This window comes from Pangasianodon hypophthalmus, chromosome 14, assembly GCF_027358585.1.
Source record: "Pangasianodon hypophthalmus isolate fPanHyp1 chromosome 14, fPanHyp1.pri, whole genome shotgun sequence".
NCBI lineage: Eukaryota > Metazoa > Chordata > Actinopteri > Siluriformes > Pangasiidae > Pangasianodon > Pangasianodon hypophthalmus.
Window position 1 is genome coordinate 15070233 of NC_069723.1, and position 26880 is coordinate 15097112.

General features: G+C 38.1%; 3 protein-coding genes across 3 annotated transcripts; all 3 read right to left on the reverse strand.

Moving 5' to 3' along the window:
- Positions 1–424: 424 nt before the first annotated feature.
- LOC113539150 (protein FAM181B) lies at positions 425–3342 on the reverse strand. The gene has a single exon (XM_026934721.3). The coding sequence runs from the start codon at positions 2647–2649 to the stop codon at positions 1681–1683; it is 969 nt and encodes a 322-aa protein (XP_026790522.1). The 5' UTR covers positions 2650–3342; the 3' UTR covers positions 425–1680.
- Positions 3343–6205: 2863 nt separating this feature from the next.
- prcp (prolylcarboxypeptidase (angiotensinase C)) lies at positions 6206–16703 on the reverse strand. Its single transcript, XM_026934926.3, has 9 exons — positions 16051–16703; positions 12432–12572; positions 12205–12306; positions 11930–12111; positions 11398–11555; positions 10959–11128; positions 7869–8036; positions 7572–7759; positions 6206–7294 (listed from the first exon to the last, which is right to left on the reverse strand). Exons 1-9 carry the CDS (start codon positions 16216–16218, stop codon positions 7090–7092), a joined length of 1482 nt encoding a protein of 493 aa, XP_026790727.3. The 5' UTR covers positions 16219–16703; the 3' UTR covers positions 6206–7089.
- A 2015-nt stretch (positions 16704–18718) lies between these two features.
- rab30 (RAB30, member RAS oncogene family) lies at positions 18719–25187 on the reverse strand. The gene is made up of 5 exons (XM_026934963.3): positions 24859–25187; positions 23408–23506; positions 22990–23073; positions 22199–22382; positions 18719–21098 (listed from the first exon to the last, which is right to left on the reverse strand). Exons 2-5 carry the CDS (start codon positions 23492–23494, stop codon positions 20848–20850), a joined length of 606 nt encoding a protein of 201 aa, XP_026790764.1. The 5' UTR covers positions 23495–23506; positions 24859–25187; the 3' UTR covers positions 18719–20847.
- Positions 25188–26880: the final 1693 nt, after the last annotated feature.

The following is a 26880-nucleotide window of genomic DNA, read 5'->3' on the forward strand; positions in this document are numbered from 1 at the left end:
TCAGTACAAGAAAAAAAAAAACATCTGTTCAGTATGGAATTATTTCAGGCCATACGTATTTTTAAACAATGGATCTATTTCTGCTCTGTCCTGTTGATAATACAGTTGAGCTGTATTAAATATTAAATCTTCAATGACCAGGACCAGGTAATCATCAGATTTGGCCATAGTAATCATGTAATCATCTAATTCTTCATTTTGTATTGGTCTACATTAAATAACTTTGAAAACATAGAAGACAGAATTATCCATTACATTTGCAGTGAATACTAAACTGGAAAAGCAGTGAAATATTTGCTATAGTATGAACTCTCACTTAGCCTGTAGAGGGAGCTATATGTTCATGAAAGTTATGGAAAGCAAGCCAGTTTAAAATGTGGAATTTGCAGTTCCTACTTTAATATTGTTGAACATTGACCAGTAGACACAAAGTAAATTCAGAGGAAAATGGGATTATGAGAGAAATAAAGACCAGCTTTATTGTGCCTTATTACATTCTGAACAAGCAGAATTTTTACACTTTCGTCACTTCACTGTCAATTCTACAAACATATTGCCCCTTCTGCTCACATCAGATGACGTGAAATAGAGCAATAGAGCAGTCGAGTGTAAGATCCTAAAACACAAGCCTTTAACTAATTGAATTGCTTCTGTTGATGGTTTGAGATTATTTACAATAAACCAAGTTGTCAGTGCTTTCAACAGTTTATATGTTCCAAATACATTCAAGGCACCTGCCATATAAAGAACTATATCACTATATTTCTCTACCCATTAAAATTTGTTAAATTTTGGACTCACTGTTTTCTACTGGAATTTAAAATATCCAATATCTACTCTCATTTTCTATCCTAAACCAAAGTTAGACTGTAGTGATAATCCAAGATCCACTTTGTAGTCCCCGTCTATGAAGCTTTCCATTCACTGTTTTAGTAATAATTTGCTTTTACTCCAAATTTAATATATTCCACATACAACATCCTCTTGATAATATAAACTCAGTACTGCGGAGAGCCAAGAGCACATGCTATTAAGCAAGCTTTTTATGTAAAACAGTACGATCTACTGACAGATTTTTATGAGGAAAACATGAAGATGCCATGCATCTTTCTGAATATAAAAGCGCCAAATTGCTCTATAAAATATGACTTTATTTCCATATTTCAAATTGAAAACCATCATTTTCTAATCACAGTTCTTGTAGTCTTTATTTCTAATAAACAGTTAAAAGTGATTACTTTCCTTTAAAAATTGGCTTTTTCTTTTCATTCAGACTACATGATTATAGTTATTTTTCAGTATATGGAAACAAGTGAAATAACACCCTGAGATAATATTCTAATAACAATCCCTCACCTTATCCACGGTGACTTCATCTCTGTGAGAAAGCATATTAAAACCCTTTTAAAAATTATTAATCAGTTCCTGCACCAATATTTTATATAAGGATAGAACTTCCAAGTCTTTTTGAAGATTAAGCTTTTAGAGATTGTTGTAAAAGTCCCTGACATCAAGTAAGCAGCAAGATTATCCATCTGCACAGGCCAAACATTTCACCAAATAAGTTGGTCCAAAATTTTCCTTCTGATTAATCATCATATAGATGCATAGATAAAAAATTATTCGTTTGCAGCTTTTTGTTCAAAAAAGTTCTTTCAAAAAGTGAAAAAGCTGCTTCACTTAAAGAGATGGAAAACTACCTCGGCTGTATCCACTAGCCAGATCATATGATGCCTGGGAAACAGAGCAGTCGGTAAAGAAGTTTGGGAAGGTCAGTGAACATGTAGAGTTCTGCTCCATAGGCACTGGGCAAGATGAGTCCGTGTTCCCATATAGAGATGACTGCCCTGGAACTGCCTTTATGTCCCCTGTTTTTTTGGACACCCCACCACTTGTGGCCCATGGTTCTGCATACAGAAAACCACCTGTCACAAAATTGTGTGAGTCAAAAGAGATTGGTTCCGGTCCCGTGGTTCCCTGCTGTTGGACTCTGTTGGGCATAGTGTGGTAGAGCTCCTGCTCAGAGACCATGTTGCTGTAGTCAGGCCCCAGAAGCTCAAAGAACTCTGCTGCATCTGGATTTCCCCGCTCAAGATCTTTGAGGGACATGCCGGAAGTGGATGTAACTCTGGCATTGTTGGCTGGCTCTGTGAAGAAGGATGGCGGCAGGTTTCGGTGTCGCAGTGGAGGCTTTTTTGCTTTCTCTCCGCGCAAATCCTTGGCATGGTTGAAGAGAGCAGCCAGACTTTTGCTCTGCAGGTTGGCCTGAGCTCCGTCCCGCTTGGGTGTTTTGTTCTGGATGATGCTAGTTGGAGTTGGGGTGGAGTCGTGATTTTTGCAAGACTCCTGAGGTGCTCCATTCCCCAGTCCCATGATTCCTGTGCATCTTTTGATCTGTTTCTGTAGATACTTGCGGTGGTTGACTTTCCTCTTGGACTTGACTGGCTTATCCAGGGCCAGTTTGATGTTACTGGAAGCAGAATCAATGAAGCTGAGCAAGTCACTGGTTGCCTCCCTGAAGTCACCCTCGCAGTCCACTTCACCCAGGAATGCCCCATCCAAACCCTTCTCCACCTCGTACTCCATAACCGAACCAGGGAAACAGAAATTTAGGAACTGTGAGTTCATGATGGCAGCCTGAACAGCCATCTCCCTCTGAACGACATACAACACCCAAGATGTCCACTATTAATCCGAAAAGTTCTTTAGACCATCATTAAAACATAGTTTTTCAATCTATAGTTCCAGGGCACCAAACTATATGCTAACCCTTAGTCCTTACACTGGGTGCACACAGTGTTTCTTTCTCTAATGAAAGCAGGACTGGAAAATATACTTTGGGGAAAGCAAGGAGATTTTTGGAGGCAGGGCCAATGATGTCAGGACATTAGGAGGGAGGGACAGAGGGACCCCAGGACTTAACTCTTTGCTCACGCCTGACCACCTGCAACTAAGAGGGATTTGTCCAAGGCATCCCACTGAGCAATAAGACAATAGCTACTTGTTCAACTATCCTGGGCAGTTCTCATTGTGTATGTGATCAGTACAATGTCATGACATTAAAGGCGGTGAAGGTTCACTAATATTTTTAAATGTATCCAGACACGAACAATACCGACTATGAAGGCCTTTTATTTTCTTCTATATTTTTCTGGGTGTAAAGAAACAAAATAACTGTTAATTGTATATTATGTGTATTAACTGTACAATTAATTGTGTAGTATACAGGTATTTAGCCATACACCTATATTTTTCTATTGCACATCACATTCTGGAGATTTCTTTTTTCTTTATTTTTTAACTTCCAGTCTACAAGACACCATGGTGTGAGTGGTGGGTAAGTGTATGTTTTTTGTTTTTTTTTTTCTTTGCCTGTGGAAGATCCTCTAATGGGCCCCTCCAAAATGGGAGAAGATTACAACATAACCAAATTGTAATTGTAAAGCAATTGTATGATACTTTAAAGTTGATTTCATTTTCACTCTAGCGTGAAGGTATTATGTGTATATGTGGTACATAAAACTATCAAATCAACTTAATTATTGTCTGGCAAACACTGAAAAGAAAAGTATGTGGTTTCAGGCTGGTAATACCACATTCATGTATGTATTCCCCCAACTTCCTACTTGTGTCTTAATCAGTTAGTGGTAAAAGTTGATTCCCGCACCAGTGGGAATTTTAGCCTCTGCTTGACAACTATTATGGGCTGCCTTTGACATACAACCCTACAGGGCCTAAATAGCTTCTATTCTTCCTTCTGCAGTGAAAGGGATCTTTGTGCCAGAGATTCATTAAACTGCACCTCACAGCCCCTTCGTAAAATGGGGCTCAATAATGAACAGTCGATTTAACTAGAAAAGCTGCCGGAGCTGTTAAATTAAAGGGGACCAAAGTGCAGTTCAAGCCCAGTTTGCCAAAAGTAATGTTGACCTTAAGAAATCCTGGGTATGACTATAACGGCTGCTGTAAATAATCCAGTATTTACAGGAAGTTTCTTGGCTAACAGTGAATGCAGGAATAGGAGATGAACCAACAGTGAAATGTCTATAAGGTCCCAAAGCTGGTCCTGGCTGAAGGAAAAACGGGACATGAGTTTGGGCTGTGGTAGTAAGAAAAAAAAAATTGTTATTCAAAATGGCATTAATGGACCCAATCTCAGAAATGTTATTAATGATACTGATAAAGTTGATGTTTGTGTACATCTTAAGTAGCTCTTAAGATGGAGACAGCACAGTTATGGTATTTTTACAGGAGTTCTATAAATGCATAGTTAATGTTTCAACACAATTACTCATGAAACTTTGTGCTTGTGCAGTCACATGCCTTTGTTCATCTTTTTATCTTTTTTGGAATTTTCCCAGGCATTACTAGCCCCCACCCCAACCCTCTACAAGTGCATTTTAAGGTGATGCACTGAATCATTTGGATGTTTAAAGAGAGGGGAGTAAAAAAAAAAAAAAAAAGCCTAAGCACTTTTGAGAAAGAGGGACCGTCAAGAGAGTGTTATTATCATGTAAATTCAAATAAAGAAAAGGAACAGTGAAACTGATAGCACTGATCTAATTATCTGTAGCCCAGCTCAAGCTACAGGCCTGAATGGGAGTGCAATCGCCTTACAATTAACAGCTGCACAACAGTGGATAAATAACAACTGTGTGAAAAAAAAAGTTGTTTTTCTTTATTTGGTATAGAGCTGTTTTCCTTTTTTCTTAGTATATGGTAAAATACAGATAAATAAATATTTGCCTCCTTGTATGCTTTTTTTAAAGGATACAGTTACACTTGTGTTTTAAAGGCATAATTTTTATTAAAATCCGTAATCATTCTAGCTCTAAACATCAAGGCCTTGGCAGTGCACTTAGCCCATTCATTCCTTTTAAAACTAGTTTCCACATCCTCCTCTTTCTTTCAAGGCCTAATTTTGGCACAATGACATCACCAAACTGATGGCTGATATTTTCTCCTCTTCCTGCACAAAGCTTTTGTACATGCTAGTCATTCAGATTTGAGGGCCTGACGCACTGATTCCGGAAACAAGTTTCTATGGCCACAAAAAGGATGAGGGGATCAGAGGGGGTGGGGAGCTGAATACTGACAAGAGACAAGGGAAAAGAGAATTGCATTACATTAAAGAAAACACACAAGAAAGAATTTGTAACCACTTGAACTTCCAAAAACTTCCCAGACTGTTTTGTCTGGAACCAACGCTTGTTGCAAACAAAAAGCAAACAAAAGCATGTCTAAAACTTCAGACACACAGCTTTTTTTTTTTTTTTTTTTTACAAAAGACAAAGGTTTATTTTATCTCACATGAAACAAATTATTAAAAGAACCAAAACAGTACCCAAGGTCAAACTGAGGTGAACAAGTGTTGTGGGGTGGGGGGTGGGGGGGACAAATGAGGCAAGCAGAGGAACACCATTTATCTTTCTGCTTTCGATTCACGTCCCTGGAAAGCTGCTTAAGCAAACAGATTGCATATTGTTTGCTTATCGTTACACACTGTGTACCCCGCCCTCTGTCCGGGGAATTTACAAACTCAGCACCCACTGTGAGTTTTTCTCCATTTCCCTCTTTTACCCCTAGGACACCCTCTTCACCACATCAAATGTACTCACACACACACACACACACACACACACACGCCTAATCTCTTCTCACTAGTGTGTGGTCTGCATTAGCAGTGACACAGCCTATGCTCCAAGGGTCAGCAGAATACTAATAACAAATTTGATTGATGGATGTGTCACATAAGAAGAAAGGATGCTAAAATTAATGTCAGTCCTGGGAAATGTGAGATATTGATCACATTATTGGCTGCTTCACCACCCATGTTTGTCTTTTTTTCTGTCCATGGGGAAAAAGTGAAAGATCATGCTCCATTGTGTCCAGGAGAAAAACATTTTTTTATCTCAATCTACACATTAATAGAAATCTCTATAAGTGTTGAAGTGAAGTATGAAACAACTCAAAGCATGAAATAGCACAAGCCGTGCCTAGCCCACAATCCTGCATTAAGGATTTTGAAATGTGTGCCATTGATTCAAATTAATATTTTATATAATGATATATGACATATATCTTTGAAAATAAACCACTACAGACACGAGTGACTATGGATAGCTATCTGTACACCAGCAGCTCTTTCCACAAACATGCTCACATTTTTACCAAATTAGTTAAATCAATGTTGACAATATTCTAGTTAGGTCAGTAAAGCTTTATTTAACTGAAGTGAATCAAATCAAGTGTTGTGATGTATAATTACAACAAATACCTGTAGATGCCACAGCCCTAGTAGTGATTTTACTAGATTCCTACTAGGAGCTACCAACATTTAACGATGGTTGATTATCATTCATCACTTCATCCCATTCAAATGTCACTTTGTCTCCGAAGTCTCACCCCTCAACCTTAGCTCACCATCAAGCTCAAACGCTCGTCTGCACTCCGTCTGTAGTATTAATAATCCTACTAGCAGGGGGCAGATGAAGGGATGTCAAGGTACAGCAATTCAGAGGGGTTTGTGATGCCAATGAATGAATGGGAGTCTGGGGGAGTCCTGTGGCTCAGACTGCATGGGGCATGGTCTCCTTGCTTTACACAACTAGCCTCCCACTAGCCACTTTATTGCTCAACGTCTGTTGCGGCATTTTCATTAAATCACACAAGAGCAGCTGAGGAAGAGCAGGAAATTAGATATTTTGTTTGGATTCTGTTATCTTGCAGTTTTTGTTTTTTCAAGTTAATGTTTTCATTGTTCCTTTGGGATTTTTTACACAGGAAGTTAACAAGTACAACAGATATAATTAATCACACTGTTAAAACAAGAATTCTGTTTGATCTGGAACTTGGGTTCACACACATCACTAAAATCGGTCATGAAATTATTTAAGTGATTGGACAGAACCACGCTCATCCAATTTATTCTGAAATATTTTTTTAAAAAGTGTAATTACATACAAACACATTCTTTGGTAAGGTTTAGTAAAAAAAAATCTTTGGTGGACAGCACAACCTGTTGATATCCTTAAGGTAAGATTTAGTTAGGCCATGACCTACTCAGTCTCTATATACTGTCCTGATTGGTTATTGTGCACTTGTATTCTGTTTGATCCACTGCTTGAAGTACTTCACTTCCAGTGCCCGGGTAAGGAGGACCGATTGTGGGTCATATTCATTGTTGAAGCGTAAGTCAAGGTGATGAGCTCCATCAGGAATCAAAATGGCAACCAGAGAGTCAGAGAGACTCTTAGTTACCCCACCACTCATCCAAGGGTCAAGGCCTCCATTACTGGCATCAAAGTAAAAAAATATGAATGACATATGAATGGCTCATGTCAACATTACTGGTCACTGATTCTTACATGATGTCCAGTTACATTACATTCCAGACATTAACTAAAAGCCAAAAGGGATACTAATCAAGGTGATATTTGATACTGATAGGGTATTTGAACAAATTAGGGGTTTTCAAGGGTAGTTAAAAAATTGAGAACCTGAAAAGCCAATAAGGCCAATAACTAAGGCCAATGACAAAAGTAGCAGAACTTAGATAGCATAGTAATTACCTGAAGATGATGTTGCTATGGGAGCTAATGTTCTTCCCTCCATAAACCGTATCAGCCCAGTCCTGCCGTGGCCGTACCCCAAACAGAGAATAGCACTCATCAGAGAAAGCTTGGAAGTTCCATGCCATAGGCTCAAACATGTCTTGAATGCCATCTGTACACATGGGCATCACCATCTCTGTGCAAGACTGACAAAAAGAACAAGTCAGTGTATTGTATTCACATCAATAAATCAATATACAGTATAAATTCTATATACTGATATATATACTGTTTATGTCATGTTGAAATTCCTACCTGGTAAAACCAACCCACAATTCCTAGACTTCCAGTAGCAGTCTCAGACACATTAAGACAAACAGCACTGCCTGTGTAGTTGTAGTATACTCTCACTGCCTGCGAGATGCCATGTAACAGCTGCTTGTCTGGCACGTCAGTATCAAACTGAAGGTGAGTGCAGACAACCTGAAAAATCCAAATAACATTACATTAGAGGTGCACATATGGCCAATGTAAAAACTACACCAGCCATTTGTAAAACTAATAATAATAATAATAATAATAATAAAATCTTAGTGCTTTGTTATATTAAACTACAAAGAAGGTTTACTGTTGCTTTACAAAATAGCACTACTGTTCTTCATTGAACCTTACGTAATGTGACATACAGTATGTACAGATTTTAATAAGCGAAGTCAGTGTGGTTGGAATTCATTCTCTTTCACATAAAAAGTTGTAGAAAAAGTTAACCCTGCCCCAAACATTAACCTTCATAATGTTTCATACAAAGTAAGTCATGCAATAGTTGTGTAAATTGAAAATTTGTAAGGTGAGACCATGTTGTCCTAACCACATTCAGAAGTACACTACATGGCCAAAGGTATGTGCCTGACCATCATATCCATATGTAAACATCCCAATCCAAAGCTGGTGCCCCCTTTTGCTGCTATAATAGCCTTCTGCGAAGGCTTTCCACTAGATTTTGGAACGTTCAGCATTCAGAACATCCAGCATTCAGTTCTTCCCAAAGGTGCTCAGTGGGGTTGAGGTGTTGTGCAGGTCACTCGAGTTCTTCCAATCCAACCTTAGCAAACCATGTCTTCATGGACCTCGCTTTATGCACAAGGGCACTGTCATGCTGGAACAGATTTGGGCCTCTTAGTTCCAGTGAAGGGAAATTGTAATTTTACAGCATCCAAAGACATTCTATCAACTTTGTGGCAACAGTTTGGGGAAGGACCACATATGGGTGTGATGGTCAAGTGTCCACAAACATTTGGCCACATAGTATACATGGAAATACAAAAGGTAAGACCCAACAAATATGCATTACATCCTTCCTTATATAAATAGTATAAGTGAGTACTGCTAAAATTATATTTGGATATTTTCTCCAGTTTTTCTTTTTCTGACTTTTTTTGCCATCAATTATTTAAATATAAATGTACTATCTTTGTGCTAATTCAATAGCTGACAACAAAACATTAGCTGCACATTCCTTGGTCATAACCACAAGGATAACCTTAAGGTAAAAAAAACAAATTTCACAAGTAATAAATTGCTTTTGCATTACACAAAATATATTAATCTCAACTAGAAGTAAAAGTTTGATGACAGCAAGCTTTTGGCAAGTAATAAATATTTCCTCCTGCTCTTCAAACAGAAAACAATCCATATGCTTTCTTTTTCTTTAGAGTGTCTAAAGCCTTTTGGTGTGGAAACATGGTCTGATTTGCATGTGAAATTGTGTGTAAGGGAATTTAGCTTCACTTGAATTTGTTTTTTAGCACAAAGAATCCCAGACAGGGATTCTGTTTCAGACAAGAACCCTAAAAGAGAATACTTCTGAAGAAGCTAATTATTTTCCTGATCCCTTGCTTAAAAACAACCAGCGCAATGATCATGCTGCAGTCTGTGAAGGGGTTTATTTGATAGGTATTTGATGGCTCCAGGATTCTGCTGCCATCCCGATGTGCCAGTGCCTGGGTGTTCACTGACTAAACAGTTCAAATAGATCGGACTTAGCATAGAGTTTGTTGCTAAGGCTTTTGTTAGACACCTAAAAGAGGAGGTGGTCTGTGCACAAGGTAGGCTACAGACATGTCTAAGCTAAGGCTTATACCATGACAAAAAATGCAGTAGTTCTCTAAAGCATCCTCTCTCTACTTTTCAGATGGGATTAGGCTTATACATTCATCTCCACTAACAGATTTCCCTCCTCTAAGCCCTCAATGGGCCTTTCTCACAGTTGCTCACATAATCACATTAGCTTTGTCATTAAAAGGGCCCATCTCAGCTCCCACTGTCTAAACCACTTTAAACACCCATAGGAGTTGCATACATTATCAGATTTGGGTAGGAATGTTCAACAATTACCACTTTCTCTTTGGAAGACCAACAAGTGCTTCAATTTTTTATTGGATATAATCCAAGTTTATTCCATTATTTGAATTGTAGTTTTTTTTTTTTTTAAATAATGTATGCTGGAGCTTAATTTAAATATTACCTAGAGAGCAAGAACATTGTACTATTCTGTTCCAAATATGCAAAATAGTCTTCATTGCAAAATATTTTTTTTTATTTAATATTTAATATGTTCAGCATGATGCACCTCAGTAAGATAATACAATCACACTTTTATAACAACTGCATAACAGGAAGCCACTGGTAAGTGGCCAAGGTTTGCTGCTTTCAAAATACGTCATGGATGGCATGGAGAAGTGCAGAACACATCAGAGATTGGAATGGGTTTGTCAGTAGGAAGCTTAGTGGAAAAAGAGAAGTAAACAAATATCTACTACCATCAAAGAGAGATTGCAATTCACCCCCAGCATCTTATGAATATTCACGCTGCTTCTGAGATAAACTAACAATCAGCAAAGTCTTATGGTTTATCAGCAGAAATCAGTTCTTTGGGACAGCATAAATGAGGGTCTCAATTGAGGTGCTTTATAATGGTAGAAGTTCGATTGATTTCTTGTGCTCTACAGAGTCATGGTGATATGTGATATGTACTTTTCAAAGATAGCTACATAGAATTCCACTATCTTTTAAATTAAACCTCTCTGTTTTAATTTCTTCTGCTGGGCTGGTTCCTCAAGAAAAGCAGTTATTTTTGTAGCAAATTTAATATCTAGGAATGTCCTGCTTCATAAACACCTAATAATCTAACCATACAATGTATAAGTTACAACATTTATCTCCTTTTTTTACTTTAGAAAGCCAGACACTTAAAAAATGGCAAAGCGATTTGTATGCATTGACCTCTGTCCACCTCTGTGAATTTAATTTCATTGTGTTGCAAAAAGCACCACATGCCCCTATTAAAAAGCAAAGGTCTTGTTTTTAAAAAGGGCAACTTGTAAGAATAAGTTCAATGTACAGTACCTTAATAGGCCAGCCTGGGAGGTACTGGAGGAAGTTGGCCTCGTAAGGGTAATCAACCATCGCCAAGTTCACCCAGGTCTCCTGGAGCCAGGCCTTGAAGTCGTTTATATCCTCTTCCTTCAGCGGAGAACACAGGCCAAACTCCTTAGACAGCCACTGCAGACCTTCAGCTGTGATTGATCAGTGAGGGCAATATACAGTTTCAGCACAGACCAATCACAAATAGTACGTTACACAGTGGTGTAGAATAAGCATTTTCAACGCTAAGAAATACTTAGGTCTGAAGTAATACTTAATCCTGATGCTCTGAAGTGTGCACTTTCTAAACTAGAAAGTGACTAAATAGTGAATTTCCTCATTACATGCAAGGCATAATTAGGAGTGCAGAAAAAGACTGATGAAATTGTTTAGCCCTCAGGAGTTTAACCCTAGTACAAACCTGTTGAGGACAAATTGTTGATCGCCGTCCACGACCTCCTGATGTTTTTGCTGCAGTTGATTCCACTATTGGCGAAGTCTTGGGTGACTATTTTGTAGAAATCACCACAAGGCACCATGTCAGTGAACTGCCAGATTGGAGCAGACGCAGCTAAAGCACTGAAGGAAAACAATAACAAGATTTAATGTTTTCTTGTTCCAGATTTTAGCGTTACTCTTGCATTTCCCTACATTTTCTCCCTTTCCCATTTGTGCTGTGCTCACACTCTACCGGGGGGCAAAGATACATCTACACACACAAAGAATTTAAAAGAACTTTTAGCATGAGAACCTGACAAATTCTCTTTTGCAATTTCAGGAACTGCAGTCAATACATTGACATGTTGTTCTGGTAAAAGTTGCATATTGCTTGCAATCAACTATACAATCAGCTCTAAAATCATATAGGTAGCTGATTTAAATTTCACATGTAATTTTCTTTGCCATTTAAACAGCGTTTAAAACAAGTAGCATTCATTTATTTTTTTTTTTACCCTATAACTTCGTTGGGGTACTTCATCCTCAGCCAAGCGGCCAGCATTCCACCGTAGGAGCCTCCAATGGCAATGACAGGGCTGTTCTGGGCTCCTGGCAGTGTCTTCTTCAGCGATTGAATCAGCACTGCGAAGTCAGCTAGTGCCTGCTCTGATGTCAGGTAGTTCAAGTACTTGGCATTCTGAAATAGACATGTCAAGGTCCTCAAGAAACCAATGCAGCAGAGACAATGGCAAAAAAAAAAGTTAGATACTATTAGAAGAACTTCGCTTACGCTGTAAGACTCATTTCTAAATGGCATGGATTCACCATAGTAGCGATGTTCTGCAAAAACAAGCACGGCTCCCAGTACCTCTGCTATGTCCCACATGAAGCCCTGTGTCAAATCAGATAACACCGACATGCACTCAACATTAGTGATGATAATCCTATATTTGGAAATTCCTACCAGGCTATATATGTTATATGAACCAGAACGAAGCAGTCAAATGTTATTATTACAGTGTTGTTACAGAACCATGTGATGTCTCCTTCATTGCCTGTGTAAAACAGAATTGGACCGTTGTTCTTGTGCCAGTGCTGGTCGTTGACAAGGTACCGCTGCTTGAACATACCATTCTCCAAAAACCCAAAGTGATCAATCTGTGAAAGAACAGAAATCCGATTAGGCCTAATGATAATGTATGCATAAGGTGTTTATGAATCTTTACATGAATGCACACACTGCCACTGTCTTTGTATATTATTGATCACAAAATGAGAAGTGAAACCTGTACTTATAATATCTATATCAATACACTTTAAACATATACATTGTAGAGACACAATATAGTTATTCCTGAGTGTTCTCACTGATGATGCAGCCCTGAGCCATCTGTGTACTGTAAAGCGGAAATTCTCAGGAGGAGGACGGAGAGATAATTAGCTACAATTTGTATTAAAAGCCAATGCCAGGCCTCAGGGATGCCACATTAGTTCCGGCTTCACCAGCCCTGTGACATCCTTTCTTTCAATGCCACAACTTGTCCTCTGTCATCCCTTTTTATTCCCTCTCTCTGTATTTAGTGAAAATAAGACGGGGGACTGAAGTACATTCCAAGTGCTGCAATGCTGTGCCACTGTGTTTCTCAACTGTCGTCCCCTCCTTCTTGAATCCCACCCAATAAACAAAGAATGTTCTCTTTTGTGTTGTTTTCCCCCTAACAATTTCTGTCCCTCCCTTTGGATAAAAAAAGAGGCAAAGATTTTATGAGCCAATGAGTCAAAGGATTCCCAGAACCAACATTTTTATTCACCTGAAACTCAGATTTTGGCTTTTGGTCAAATGTTACTCACTAGTTTCATAAGCATTAAAGAAAATGGGTTTTATATATATATATATATATATATATATATATATATATATATATATAAAAATCAGAATTCATAGGAGTTTCTTTAAATAAGTGCAAAAATATCTGCATGCGAAAATCTTATATCTTATTGTTTAAATCTTATGTGTTATGTGTCTGATGTGTCTTATATCATGTGTTGTACTGAAAGCAAATTAGACTGGATATCTCCTCTCACAGGGTAACACACTTTAAAAATAAAAAAATGAAAAAATAAAAAATGTTTAAAAAAAACACTGGCTTTGGCGCCACCTTGTGCTCATAGTTGGAAGCTTACAATGTCAATAATTTTCACTAACACGTTACTAAGTATAAAGTTCCACTTTATTCCACAAAAAACCCACTAAAATACAATCAACACTTTACTTAGATCTTGATCTATTACTTTTTTTTTTATTAATTATTTTTATCTATCCGTACTTTGGCCAGTGTGGCTGAAAATGAAAATGAATATAAAAATAAGTATTTTCAGTTCCCAGTATGGTACAGGCATGGCATTTAATCACTGCTTCTACTTTTCAGGTTATAGCTAAAAACGGGAACAAGTTAAACAAGAACATGAAGCTTGGTCATGACTAAACCCTCTTGGAAACCCCCTCCGTTAAAACAGTACAGCAGAACAACCTGCTAAGACGAACAGAAAACCTTCTGGAAGATTATTACAGACTCCATCTGTTTGAGAAATGTTTTAAACTGAAGCATGTGTTTATGCTGTTGTCTATGCAGGGAGGTTGTGATGTAGTGTATCATGTGCTTTTGTCCTACATGTTATTTAACAATGTAATAAACATTGTCACCAATTCACTTTAGTAACAAATTTTAACCAAACTGCTAAAGTGTTTAAAAACCTTCCACAAATCCCTAGAGGTTCAAATATACTTATTATGTTATTCTCACGATTGCTATGAGCCACAGCGAAATGGAGATATGTCTAATCAATTTAGTTGGTCCAGATGCACCATGACATCATCATCATCATCAAAACAGAGAAGAGTGCTTACACACTCTATGCAGAGGACAGGGGACAACGTTTTTAAAAAAATGTCATAAAAAACATTACTAAAAAGACATTTAGCAAACAGAACAGACCTGCCTGAATTTATTAGAACGTATATTCAGCATCAGTCGAATGAAGAGACGATGATGAGGCTCGTGTTTAAACACGGCGAGTGACTTTAACCTCAGGTGATGAAGCAGAAAGTGATGTAGATGATGCTGATAATCAAAGTGATAATAAACTTACAATTAAAAATTTGGCAGAAATCTATTAGGAGATTAGGTTAAAAATTGGAATGCGGTTTTCTTCCATTTTAGGTAACCAGTCTCTAAAATGCTAGTTTTATTTTTGGTTGTGTCTATGCAAAAGAATAACCTGTAGTTTTGTCTCTCATTTAGTAGAAAATATCAGAATTTGACTATGTGAATGGTTTTCTCAGGCTATCACATGTTTTCCTGCATATACCCATTACTCATTTAAAGAACCTTTGAAGACTGCCTGAAGCCAGCACAACTGCAGGTTACTGATTGCAACCCGTTAAGTGCTGACGAAGGGGAAAACTACAGGACAATAAGGAGTAAGAAGGTCAGGAAACGGCTTCAGTCTTCCTCAGGCCTCAGCGGATAAATTTGGCAGCATGGGGCTGCAGAAGAAGAACATACGCTTTTAGAGGCCAAAAGGTAATGATGTTCACAGTCCGGTCCAACGACTTGTTTTTGTCTTAAAGAAGATGGGCTTTTCCTGTCTCAGCTCTTCTCACGCACTGTGGAGCGAACAGCACAGCTATAAAATCTTAGCCAAGTAATTATGGGCCATTTCTGGTACTGCAATAAAAATCAATAAAAAGTGTAGAGTGTCACATTATATATTCAGTTTCATCAGAAATGCAGCCTCATCAGGATGTCAGCTAGACATATAGAAGGACAATTCATAACAATTCAGCAATAACAGGTTTACAAATTCATGTCGTGTTTAAAGTATAGGTGTGGGAGCTGTGTCAGACGATATACACAGGATAAGTGGCTTTATTCTACTTAAGAGACCAACAGGAAAACGTAATTGTCTGCAGACACAATATGAAGCAGCAGCACAGAGATTATTTACACAGAAAATTAAGGAAATCCGTACAGGAAACCCAGTAGTAGGCTACACTGGGTCCTGCATAATAATGTCCTATGACTCACAAATAGATTATTATTATAGCTGACTCAAGTGATTTCAATAATTACACTTAATAGTCTTTTAGCAAATGTACACATTTACAGATACTGATGATATTTTAACACATGCACAAATTCCATTAAGTCTTGCAACAAGAAATATTTGTGTATGTGTACAGTGTTTGCACAAGTATACACTATGTTTTGTGATTTGCAGATTACATGAGCGGTCCAGGGGTGTAAAGTATGGACCCTTCAGTACAGCTTTATTTCATGACATTTCGATAATATTTCATGATATTCAATTCAAGAGAACAGTCAAACAGGCTGATAACTGTAAGCATTCGGTAATAAATATTATTCCTATAAATGTATTATTATAATTATTATTATTATTATTATTATTGCAAGACTAATACATTTATTGCTATTAAGTTTTCTTTGTCATTTCAATGTTTTGGCCATACTGTAACTGTTGTAATGTCATGCCAATAAAGCCACTGAATGCATCAAATGTAAAACTTTGACTGATTACAAACTCAAATGCGTTTCATAGACGTCACGTGACTTACCTGCTGATCAAAATAGAGAGTTTTGTAAGACAGGCTTCTCTGCTTGGAGGAAGCGGTGGTCACACTGCGTCTGCCTAAAAGGTGAGGTTTAAGCGCTTCCACATGAAGAATAGCGAGGAATAACAGAAGAATCCCTGGCAGAGAGACGGATTTGACCGGTGCTGACATGCTTGATGGACAAGCAGGAAGAAAAGCCAAGACAAAGTGTGTTTGATGATTGTACAGCCTTCTTGTTAGTCTTCCCACCGCTTCTCCGGTGTGGACACGCCCTTAGCTTGCCCCTACAGGGGGCGTGGCTGTGCCTGAGAAGCGGTGAAGAAAAAAAACTGCAGTTTGACAGGAGCTAGAGGAAGAAGGAAGTCAGCTGACAGATGACTCGAGAAAAGTTGTCTAATACACTACGCAAAATAGACTGTCTGTTCCAGCAGCTATCAGTCAGAGCAAAGCAACCGCATTTCCATCAGCAGGGAGGGCTGGAAAACTACTTTCTGGTAGATTCAGTCAGGTGTTTCTTATTTTCTAAGCGTTTTGATCAGGAAAAGTGTTAAAAGTCCAAAATTACAATTCTACAATTCTTTCTGTGGGTATTCCCCCAGGAACACACCGCTCACTCTTTCTCAATACTCCACATGCTCTGCAAAAACAAAAGCGACGCACTTTACGTCTGTCGTAAAGACGTGCTGCAGTTTCGTGCGCAGTGGTTGATGGGAGTTGAAGTTAGCATCCGGTGTCTTTTTACACATACTTACTCTACAGTATCTATAAAACCGAAATTATTAGTATTTACTAATAAATATAAACGTACATCTATATAGACAAAATTCCTATAAACAAATTTATACATTTGTTTACAAACAAATTGTGTCACAACGTTAGATTTAATTGGGGGAAGTTTTTATATTTACTTTCAGTGAGAAGTAACAAAAAAAAAAACGTTACCAAAACTGTACAAAGTAAAATATCTCCAAACAAATCAAACTCAACAGATGTAGATTTGGGGTCTTTTTCCATAAGTAATAAATGACAACAGGTTTTCTATCATTCTGCCTTTAAATAGTCACTAAACATGAAAGACTCAACATAGTAGTGATGTTCATAAATGATCATAAAAGAATAATATTGGCTTCTCACTATGCAATTATCATTTTAACAACAGTATATTTTAAGTGATGAAATATTCCATAAAAAGATGATAATTAGAATAAGAAAACCGTGAAATACTAATAATACTAATAATGGAGCTTAGTGCTTAAACAAAAAGTCCCACTGATATACAATGCAAAACATTACAACATGAAATAAAGCTGGACAAAAAGCATACTGTACATGGCACGAGATAAAACCTAAAAAATAGTGTATATACAAAAATTAGAAAAGATTAGCATTTTAAAAGTGTCTTAATAGAAAATATAGCAAGAAGAGGTAAACAGCTAAAAGGGAATGGATATATGCTAAACTAATTCAAATGCAAAACCAAGAGCTACGATGCTGACATGGAAATAAACATGACCATTAGATCACATTTCAAAGATCATTTAAGCAGATCACATGTCATTGTGGATTTGGGAGATTGTGTGGACAGATGAGATTTAGTAAACAGAATGTATCAATCATTAGCACATGGCAAAAGAAACACGGATTTCTTAAAAAAAAAAAAAAAAATCTAAGCATTTCACTAAAAAAAGTGGATCAAACTGAAGGTAGTGAAATTAAAATGTTTTTAGCAGCCAAGTAAAACACTGACATTTTGTAAAAGATAAGATTCACAGTTGTAATAAAGGTGCAAAAAAAAAAAAAACCAACCATAGAGTCAAGACAACATGGAGAAACACTTCTCAACTGTTTCAAACTCAAGTTAAGATGCACAAACACACTTTAAAATAAAAAACAAAAAAACACACACAGGGAACAAGTCATACTTTATAGCATCACATATAATTGTGGACATAAAAATCTGCTTAATCCTGTAGTATAATGTGGTCAAATATCAAGACTGATTGTGCAGACATTTTGAATACATGTGCTGAAAATAACTGAATGTAACACACACTCCCATGTCAAAAGCTTCAAAACATTACTGAGTAAGTTACAGCACCAAAGCGTCACTGAATAAACAAACTTTTCTCATTAGATTATATAGTAACGTACACATGTGTATAACTGCTGTATGTCTACATGTCAGAAGTGAGTACGAGGACATACCAAGGAGGTTCCACAAGACAAAAATGCTAATGAGTTATTAATAAAAGTACTGTAGTGAGAAACTTGTGCATAACATTATAGTATACTACAGTTTTTCTTCTGTTACATACACCGGCCAAAAGTATCTGTATAGTGTCATTTCAGTCCAGCACATTGGATTTGTAATGAAACAGTTACTATGACCTTAAAATCAGGTGCACAATATTGCAATTTATACCACAGGTCTGCTGAATTCTCTCTGCTGATTGGTCGAAATGTGTTGAATAATTTTCTAACATCACAACTCTGAAAAGTAATGCAGCTACAGGGCAAATGAAAAGTTCATATTAATGCACTAATGCATTCGTTTCTATAGTAACAACTAATTCTTAGGGAATTCTTAGGGAATAAGTTGTCATGTTTGGTGTGTGTCCACATTTAATGTAGCCTAACAATAAAGAAGAATTTATAATCATTATATCGGTCAGAATGGTTAACATTTATCAATGAGTCTCAGCATTTTGTAACAGTCAAATGTTTTTTTTTTTTGTGTGTGTGGAAAGTCTTCAAGACAGATAGAAAAAGAGAGAGGTGATACTAGTGAGAGATCAGCTGTTCCTAGCCAGGACCAACTTGTTTCTTGGACATTACATAGCATTAAAGACTGTGTACTAAAGAATGTGTAATCATGGTAATCGAGTTGTAATTACGGACCTTTTAATACTTAGTCCCTCCATATAAAGTACAACAATAATTTGGGCAAATTACCGTGATCATAAATAGAACTGTCGCTTGGAAATCCTGCAGTTGATGATTGCCTGAAGTATACAGTGAAGAAGAAAAGTCAACAAAGCATCAGTAGAAAATAGAAACAACGACATTCCCTAGTGATGCTCTGCTAGGCCTGTATGGCAGCCATTTCACTTCCTGCTTGTGAATGTGATTTTTAGTAAATGAAATATATTATCAATGGAAGCTGGGTCACTGATTGACATTTCACTTTCTGGCCCTGAAAAGGTTCATATTTGCATCAAGAGTACACTTGGAGTCATTGTCATACTGCAAGAGGTGGCACTGTACAATAGCATTCTGGCATTTGTTTGGATCTGAGTAGGTAAATGCTGCCATTGGCAATCACATCTTCAATACAGATAACAGCAGTTGTGACACTACCACCACCATGTTTCAGACATGATGCCTACCATTTTTAATGCCATCCCACCCAACATGCTTTCTAACCACACACACACAACAGTTTTAATACCCCTTATGTTTGGTTGTCACTGGTTTTCAGTCTCATGATGACGTGTTTTACATGAATTGATTTTTCTGTGTTCTCAGAAAAACAACTCCAGACGTAAGTACCACATCTAGAATCTTCTTAACAAAACAAAAATATTATTCTTGTCTAAGAATTAACAATACAATACCACACAGCTTGCCAAATACCAACTGAGCAGACTGGTGACTGTTAGGTTCATTTTGGCCCCCTAGCGGACACAGTGGGAAGGAATAGGAACATGTTAATAACAGTGTATAAAGCTGACAGTGTGCACTTTAACACAACCATCATTGTTTCATTTCATATCCAAAGTACTGGAGTATAGAGCTAAATGGTTTACAAAGTAAATTCTATTACTGTCTAATTATATATGGACTGCGACGTATTTGGGGGGGAAAGGTTTGTGTGTAAGTAATTTTCATTAATGAGGTATATGCCCTCATTCAAAGTTTTTACAGTTTAAGTGGTTAAGTGCATTGAAAAAGCACAGAAGTGCTTATTTTTGTAATACGCATTGAATTACAATCAACCTGAACCTGAAATCTGCTGAGTTCAACAATGTCTTGCTCACAAGTGCCTGTAAAATTTTACCTGATGTCTGCTAAAACCTGTTGGAGATGTATTTTAAGCAGTGCCGATCTCTTTACAGAATGCACTCAAAATTAAAACAAGCTGAAAACTGCACAAAAGAGAATATGTTTCTAAGCAATAATTAGGGAATTACCTTTAGGAAAAATGTCAAATAATCTATAATAAACTTCTCTCCCTCTACTGTTTTAAGACTCTGTCTAAGACTTTCTAAAATTTCCAGCCACAAAATAGTCCTAAAACCCTACATTTAAATTCTTATCAGTAACATTGTGGAAGTCCATTCTGAGCTTGAATCAGGGATATAATGATGCTGTACAATGCACTTTTTTCATATTTGTTATTAGGTGTGATGCACATTTTCTACAATTTATATCTAACAGCAAGACTGCTGCTGGTGCAGATGTGTGTTTTTGCTCATATCATTCATATAGTAGGCAAATTGGCCTACACATCTTTTTAGTGTTGTACTGAATTGTATAAAACTCATTGTCTGGCCTTTAAATATACCAGCTAGCTGGTACCCTGGAGCTTGGGCTCTCCTCAGCGGCGGCAGCATCATACGTCTCCTCTTGACTTTCTAGTGGTACAGTCAGTAGCTTTTAAAAACCCTCAGGTTAAAAATCATCCAAGACCTCAATAGTGGTGGCAAAGAGGAATCTACGCAGGGGACGTCAACAATAACCACAATTTTTGCACTCCACTGTGCAGGAAAGTACCCACTGCCAGATTAGCAGCCGTGATCCCTAGTTAATGTTGCAGCAGCTTAGGTAATTGATGTTCTTGCCTTCTCCAGGCATAGGCGCAGACTCGTTGTTGTCCAACGTGTTTTGCTTGGCTTCACGGATCAATACGCAGGCCAAATCCAGGAAGAGTTTTTCCACATTGTCAGATTCTTTGGCGGAGGTCTCCAGGTAGAGCATGCTCTGGGCCTGAGCAAACTCCTCCGCTCTCTGTCTGTGCACCTCCCTCTTTTCAGCCAGGTCGATCTTATTTCCTGTTCAGGACAACAGGATCAACAATTGGTCACTACAAGCTCTAAGGGACAAGTCCTCAAGATGATCCTCAGACCACAGCTGATTTTTTTTTTTTCGTAATCTATTGTAGTTGAATTAATCATTTGTGCAAGTGACATTTTAATTTTAAGTGAAAATACATTACAGGTTTGAGTGCAAGCATTATCATACAGCATTAAAATACAAAAAAAAAAAAAAAAAAAACTGGTGCATTTTCTGCGGCTGAATCTCAAATGGTGTTCCCGAAGCATTATGTGCAAGCCATGAATTTACCACAGCAACTAAGCAAACACTATTAAAACAGCGCTGAACTCAAAAACTTAATATAAATGTGCATCGTGGATGGCTGATCAGGAGTATATAGATTCAAAACCGAGTGCCTCACTGCGTTCGAATCTATCGTGTTCCCAAATTATTAAAGCATGACGTGGCAGATACTATCAAATGTCGAACCTGTGTGCTAAGCTAGCAGGCCTGATGTTTGTAATGTTTGTGATTCACAAGATAGTTTTGCTTGTTGTGGTAAATTTTTAATGCCTTTGGCTAAATTTAAATAATCTGTGGAGTATATTACACTGTAAATCGAAATTCAGACACTGAAATCCCACTCGTGTCTACCTCTGACAAATATGAGCTAGTTTACTCTCAATTAATTAACAGACTAGCTAACGTTAGTAATGACCAAAACTGCAGCTCATATCACATACTGTTGAATACTGTTATTATGGTACATGCTGTTAAATAAATCACTACAAGTGTGATCACAGCATGGAACACAGATTAAAGGAGCATCTTCATAATGCCTGATAACACCTATCAATTGATCTTTATATTTTTAATGAGGGAAAAAGTGCTGTCCCCAAGTCTTTTCAGATTTACAACAATCCACATTTATTGTTTTTGATCATTTAAAATTAAAATGTTCACAGAAAACTGAAGTTTTATAAGAAAAATCTTATATTATGTATTACTATATTATGAGAAACAATATAATAGTTCTCCAAAGCACACAAATTATTTTTTAAATGCAGCATAAATACAAAAGACACAAGAATCAGTGACACAAGTTGTGAATGCTCACCAACTAAGATGGTCACCACTTGATTGTTGGCATACTGCTCGATCTCTCGCAGCCACTCAGGGAGGCAGCGGAACGAGTCCTCACAGGTGATGTCGTAGGTGAGGATGAGTGCGTTGGCACTACGGTAGTAACTCTGTGTGATGGAGCGAAATCTCTCCTGTCCTGCTGTGTCCCAGATCTGGAGCTGAACAAATCAGAAAATCAATCAGTGTCACCACATATCAGTTGAATCAGGACTTCATCAGGCCTGAAACCAGTTAATACGGCATATGGCATCTCTCACAGACTACAATGAAAGATAAGATAAACTTTTATTAATCCTTCATGGGGAAAAGTGTCGGTGCAGCAGGACTGTAAGAATAGGAATACTTAAAATGAGCAACAAAAAAAAACCCAAAATAGTAGTGCAATATCTCACAAGATTATCTGTGTGCAAATGCGTGACAGAAACATAGCATTTGTTGAAAAAAAAAAAAAAAAAAGTGTGTGTATGTGGGTGTGTGTGGGGGTGGGGGTGGGGGTGCATTTTCAATAAAAAAAAACTGTGCTAAAACTGCAGCATATACAAACTGAATGTGATAATCAACCAGATCTAATACCAGTTAACCAAAACTGGTGTTTCAAATAATAAAAACATTACAACATTACAAAGAAGGTTTGTATAAAATGCCTAAAATGCATACTTACATACATAAGTCAATAAACTTTAATATATTCATGAATGTAATGCCTGAGGCTGTGTATCAGTGCATGAAAAAATGTACCAAGAATAGTCTTAACCAAAAACATACCTTTACTTTCACCCCTTTTATTTCCACAGTTTTGATCATGAAATCAACCCCGATCGTGGCACCTTGACCAGGTGGAAACAGACCCTAGAACCATAAATGGCGTAGAAAATACAACAAAAGTCAATATACCGTATAGTATTCCACTTGATATGTTGTACACTATACTCTTTAATAACGTTAGAATTGCCAAGACAAGGCTCTAAAGAGACAACGCGGTCTAGTTGAGTTAGGAGTTTAAATTTCAACCCCATTATTTGCCCAAAATGCTAACGTCCAACCAGATAACAGCAAGCAGTCAGCATGTCTAATATGCGTAATGTTAACTGGACTCACCCGCTTTCATCCATTATAAGCCACATTAGCATTTCTGAGTGTCCTGTTGATTTAGGAAAACCCATGCAAATATAAGAGGACAGACCTGAGTGAAGCGCCGGACGAGGCAGGTTTTGCCCACTCCTGCATTTCCTATCAGCACTATTTTGAAGAGGTAATCGTAATCCTCCATGGCCACAATTATCTGAGAAATACAGAGTATCAAATGTGCATTAGAGTCACTCAGCTCAGTGTGATATATAATATCCCAAAAATCACAGCTTTAACAAAATTGTGCAGGGAAAGCATCATGTGAGCTGTGTGCATCTCCTATGACTTCTGACTGACTTAAATATTTAATGCATATTTAATGCAATCACACTAAATGTTGCACTTCCAATAACAGTTGATGCCCAAGACACACCCAAGACACGCCCTTTCATCAGTGGATACTCTCACCTGGATACTGTAGATTTGTATGTGCTGCTGTAATAATTAAAACTGTCCTCTGCTCATGCCAGGACTCTTCACAATCTGCTCATCCTGATCATCCTTTCGCTACATTAAGTACTGTTTCTTTTACTCTTCTACAACTGTATACGGGAAGGATTTATAATCCCACTATCAGGTGTCACTAAGAAGACGATGCGTTCCCTTTTGAGTCTCTCAAGGTTTCATCCTTGTGTCGTCTCAGGGATTTTTTTTTGTTTTGGCCACTGTCACCTATGGATTGCTCATTAGGGCTTTAAATGTACATCTGCCCCGAGACGGACCACCGTCGCTTTCAGGGTCACACCTAGTGTTCCTGGATAGGATCCAGATCCACAACATCTCCAATCAGGGAAAAGCAGTTACTCAAGATGAATGATTTGGATTTTTGTAAAGCTGCTTTGTGACAACACCTACTGCTAAAAACACTATACAAATAAAATTAAACTGAACTTTGACTTTTGATTAATATCCTAAGATAAGGCCATCAATAACAAAGGGAAGGGCAAGGCCTGGCCCCCTGTAGGGTTTAATTAATTTCATTTTCAGAGAAGCAGTCTTTTTTTTTTTCTTTAATCAGACTGAGCGCCCCATTTTCTTTTTCAGTGTGTCATGTTGCTATGAGCTGAGGATCCTGTGCATGTGTGTGTAAATGGTGTCGTTGCCAAGGCATGTGGAAGGATACTGAGAGGACTGCAATAATGAAACAAGGAATATAAAGACGAAGGGGCCTAGCATGGTTTGCCAAGCCAACACAGACACACACACACACACACCTGTGCAGAAGTGCAACAGACAAAAATAAAGCCCATGAGAAGTATTTATGGGAAGCATTTGAAAACTGAATATGCATATGGATAGAGGAAGAGAATAAATACATGAACAATACATCCACACTTGAACACCATGGATCATTAGTGTTCCTGCACCAGTGTAGCAACAGTAGGAGCACTTCTCATCTCAGGACTGATCAGAGATAAACAAGCCATGATCCTCACCAGGCTGGGATTTACTGAAACTGCATATGCAAAGCTGCTGCTCCGGGGTGAAGCTGTTTGTGATCCTTACCTTGCAAGCAGAATGATCTCTTTTCAGCTTGCAGAAAAAAAAGCAAACCAGCAGGCAATCCGCGGTTCTGCTAGCCAGCTAGCATCTTCAGATCGGATGAGCTAGGGGATGATTGGGCTCACAAAAATGCGGTGTATCTCCACTTCCCGAGTACAGGGGCTTCACCCCGGCCGATGTGTCAGTGCACGCGCATCCAGGCTGTCCTGAGGGCTCGCGCGAAAGACGTGATCTCAGACCTGGTCCTTCCCTCAACCTCGATTTCTGCTCCCTCTGATTGCAGAGTTTCCTTCGTTTTTTACAATGACATCATTGCCTCTACAGTGCAAACCCGAAGCTGAAAAAAAAAAACGGGAAAGCGAGCGCGTTGGACTCTGGGAGATGTAGTGCAGCTCTTTGAGAAGGCCCTTCTTGCTAAATGTTGTTAGTCGACTCACATACATGCAGTTTTATTTTCATTTTCATCTGTGTGCAGAGACAGCTTTCCAGAAAACGTTTTCCTAACGCTAGCATTTGTTTGTTTCTATATAAATAACATATATATATATATATAAAATGTGTGTGTGTGTGTGTGTGTATGTATGTACACAGTACTGTGCAAAAGTCTTAGGCACATGCAAAGAAATGCTGTAGAGCAAACGTGCCTTTGAAAATAATGAAATTAAATCTTTCTACATTAAAAAAAAATAATACTGTTAAGCGCAGTAAATAGGAATAAATGAAACAAAGTCAATATTTGGTGTGATGACCTTTTGCTTTTAACCCTCCGGTTATGTTGCGGGTCAAATTGACCCATTTTAAAGTTAAAAAGTCTAAAAATAATAGTTAAAAGTATTTTTTCAGTATGAAACTTCTTCTGCTTAGCTTAATAAGTGTAATCTACATATAAAATGAAAATGGTTCATTTCACATATTTGCAACCCCCCCCCCCCATGTTTATATTACAGAGATACTGTTCGGGTCAATTTGACCCGGCAGTGAAAGTGGAGGCTAAAAGGGGCAGAAGTGTCAAATACTATTTGTTTCTTTGCAACTGTGAGACATTTTTCACTCCAGTCTCTCTCTCTCTCTCTCTCTCTCTCTCACACACACACACACACCCACACACCCACACACACACCCCCTCCCTATTCTCTTGACCTCATCTGTAAAGTGCGACAATGCAGGTGTCGTTATGACTTTTGGCGGGAAACTTTTCTGTTCCCGTGGGCAAACTCCACCCACATTGAGTGGACACTCAGCAGGGGAGGGGCAAAACATATAAAGCTTCTCTGCAAGGGAGTCCTACCAACATTACACTCTGCAGCAACATATGATATACTCTCTGTCAGAGCTTTACAAAATGAGCAGCAGAGGTAAAAAGATGACAGACCTGGAGGCTCTGAAACTCATCCTTGATCATGAAAGTGAAATAGAGGAGGATGTGTCTGAAGAATGGTGGAATAAACAAAAAACATCGACTGAGCGGCAGTTCTGAAGACGGAAATGCCTTGTTGAGGAAAGAGGTCAGCGTAGAATGGCCAGACTAGTTGAAGCTGACAGAAAGGCTACAGTAAATCAGATAAAAACTCTGTACAATTGTGGTGAGCAGAAAAGCATCTCACAATGCACAACACATCAAACCTTGAAGACCACATTAGGTTCCCACTTCTGTCAGCCAAGAACAGAAAGCTGAGGCTGCAGTGGACACAGGCTCACCAAAGGCTCAACTGAAGGCTGGAAAAACATAGCCTGGTCTGATGAATCTCGATTTCTGCCACAGTGTCCCCATCTTCTAATGGTTACTTCCAGCATGATATTACACCATGTCACAAAGCAAAAGTCATCTCAGACTGGTTTCATGAACATGACAATGAGTTCAGTGTTCTTCAGTCACCGGATCTGAATCCAGTAGAACATGGGATGTGGTAGAACGAGAGAGTCGCAGCATGGAAGTGCACCTGAGAAATCTGCAGGATTTGTGATGCAATCATTCTAGGAGTTGAAAAAGAGTTGACTCTTATCAGCTCCTTGTGCAACACTGAA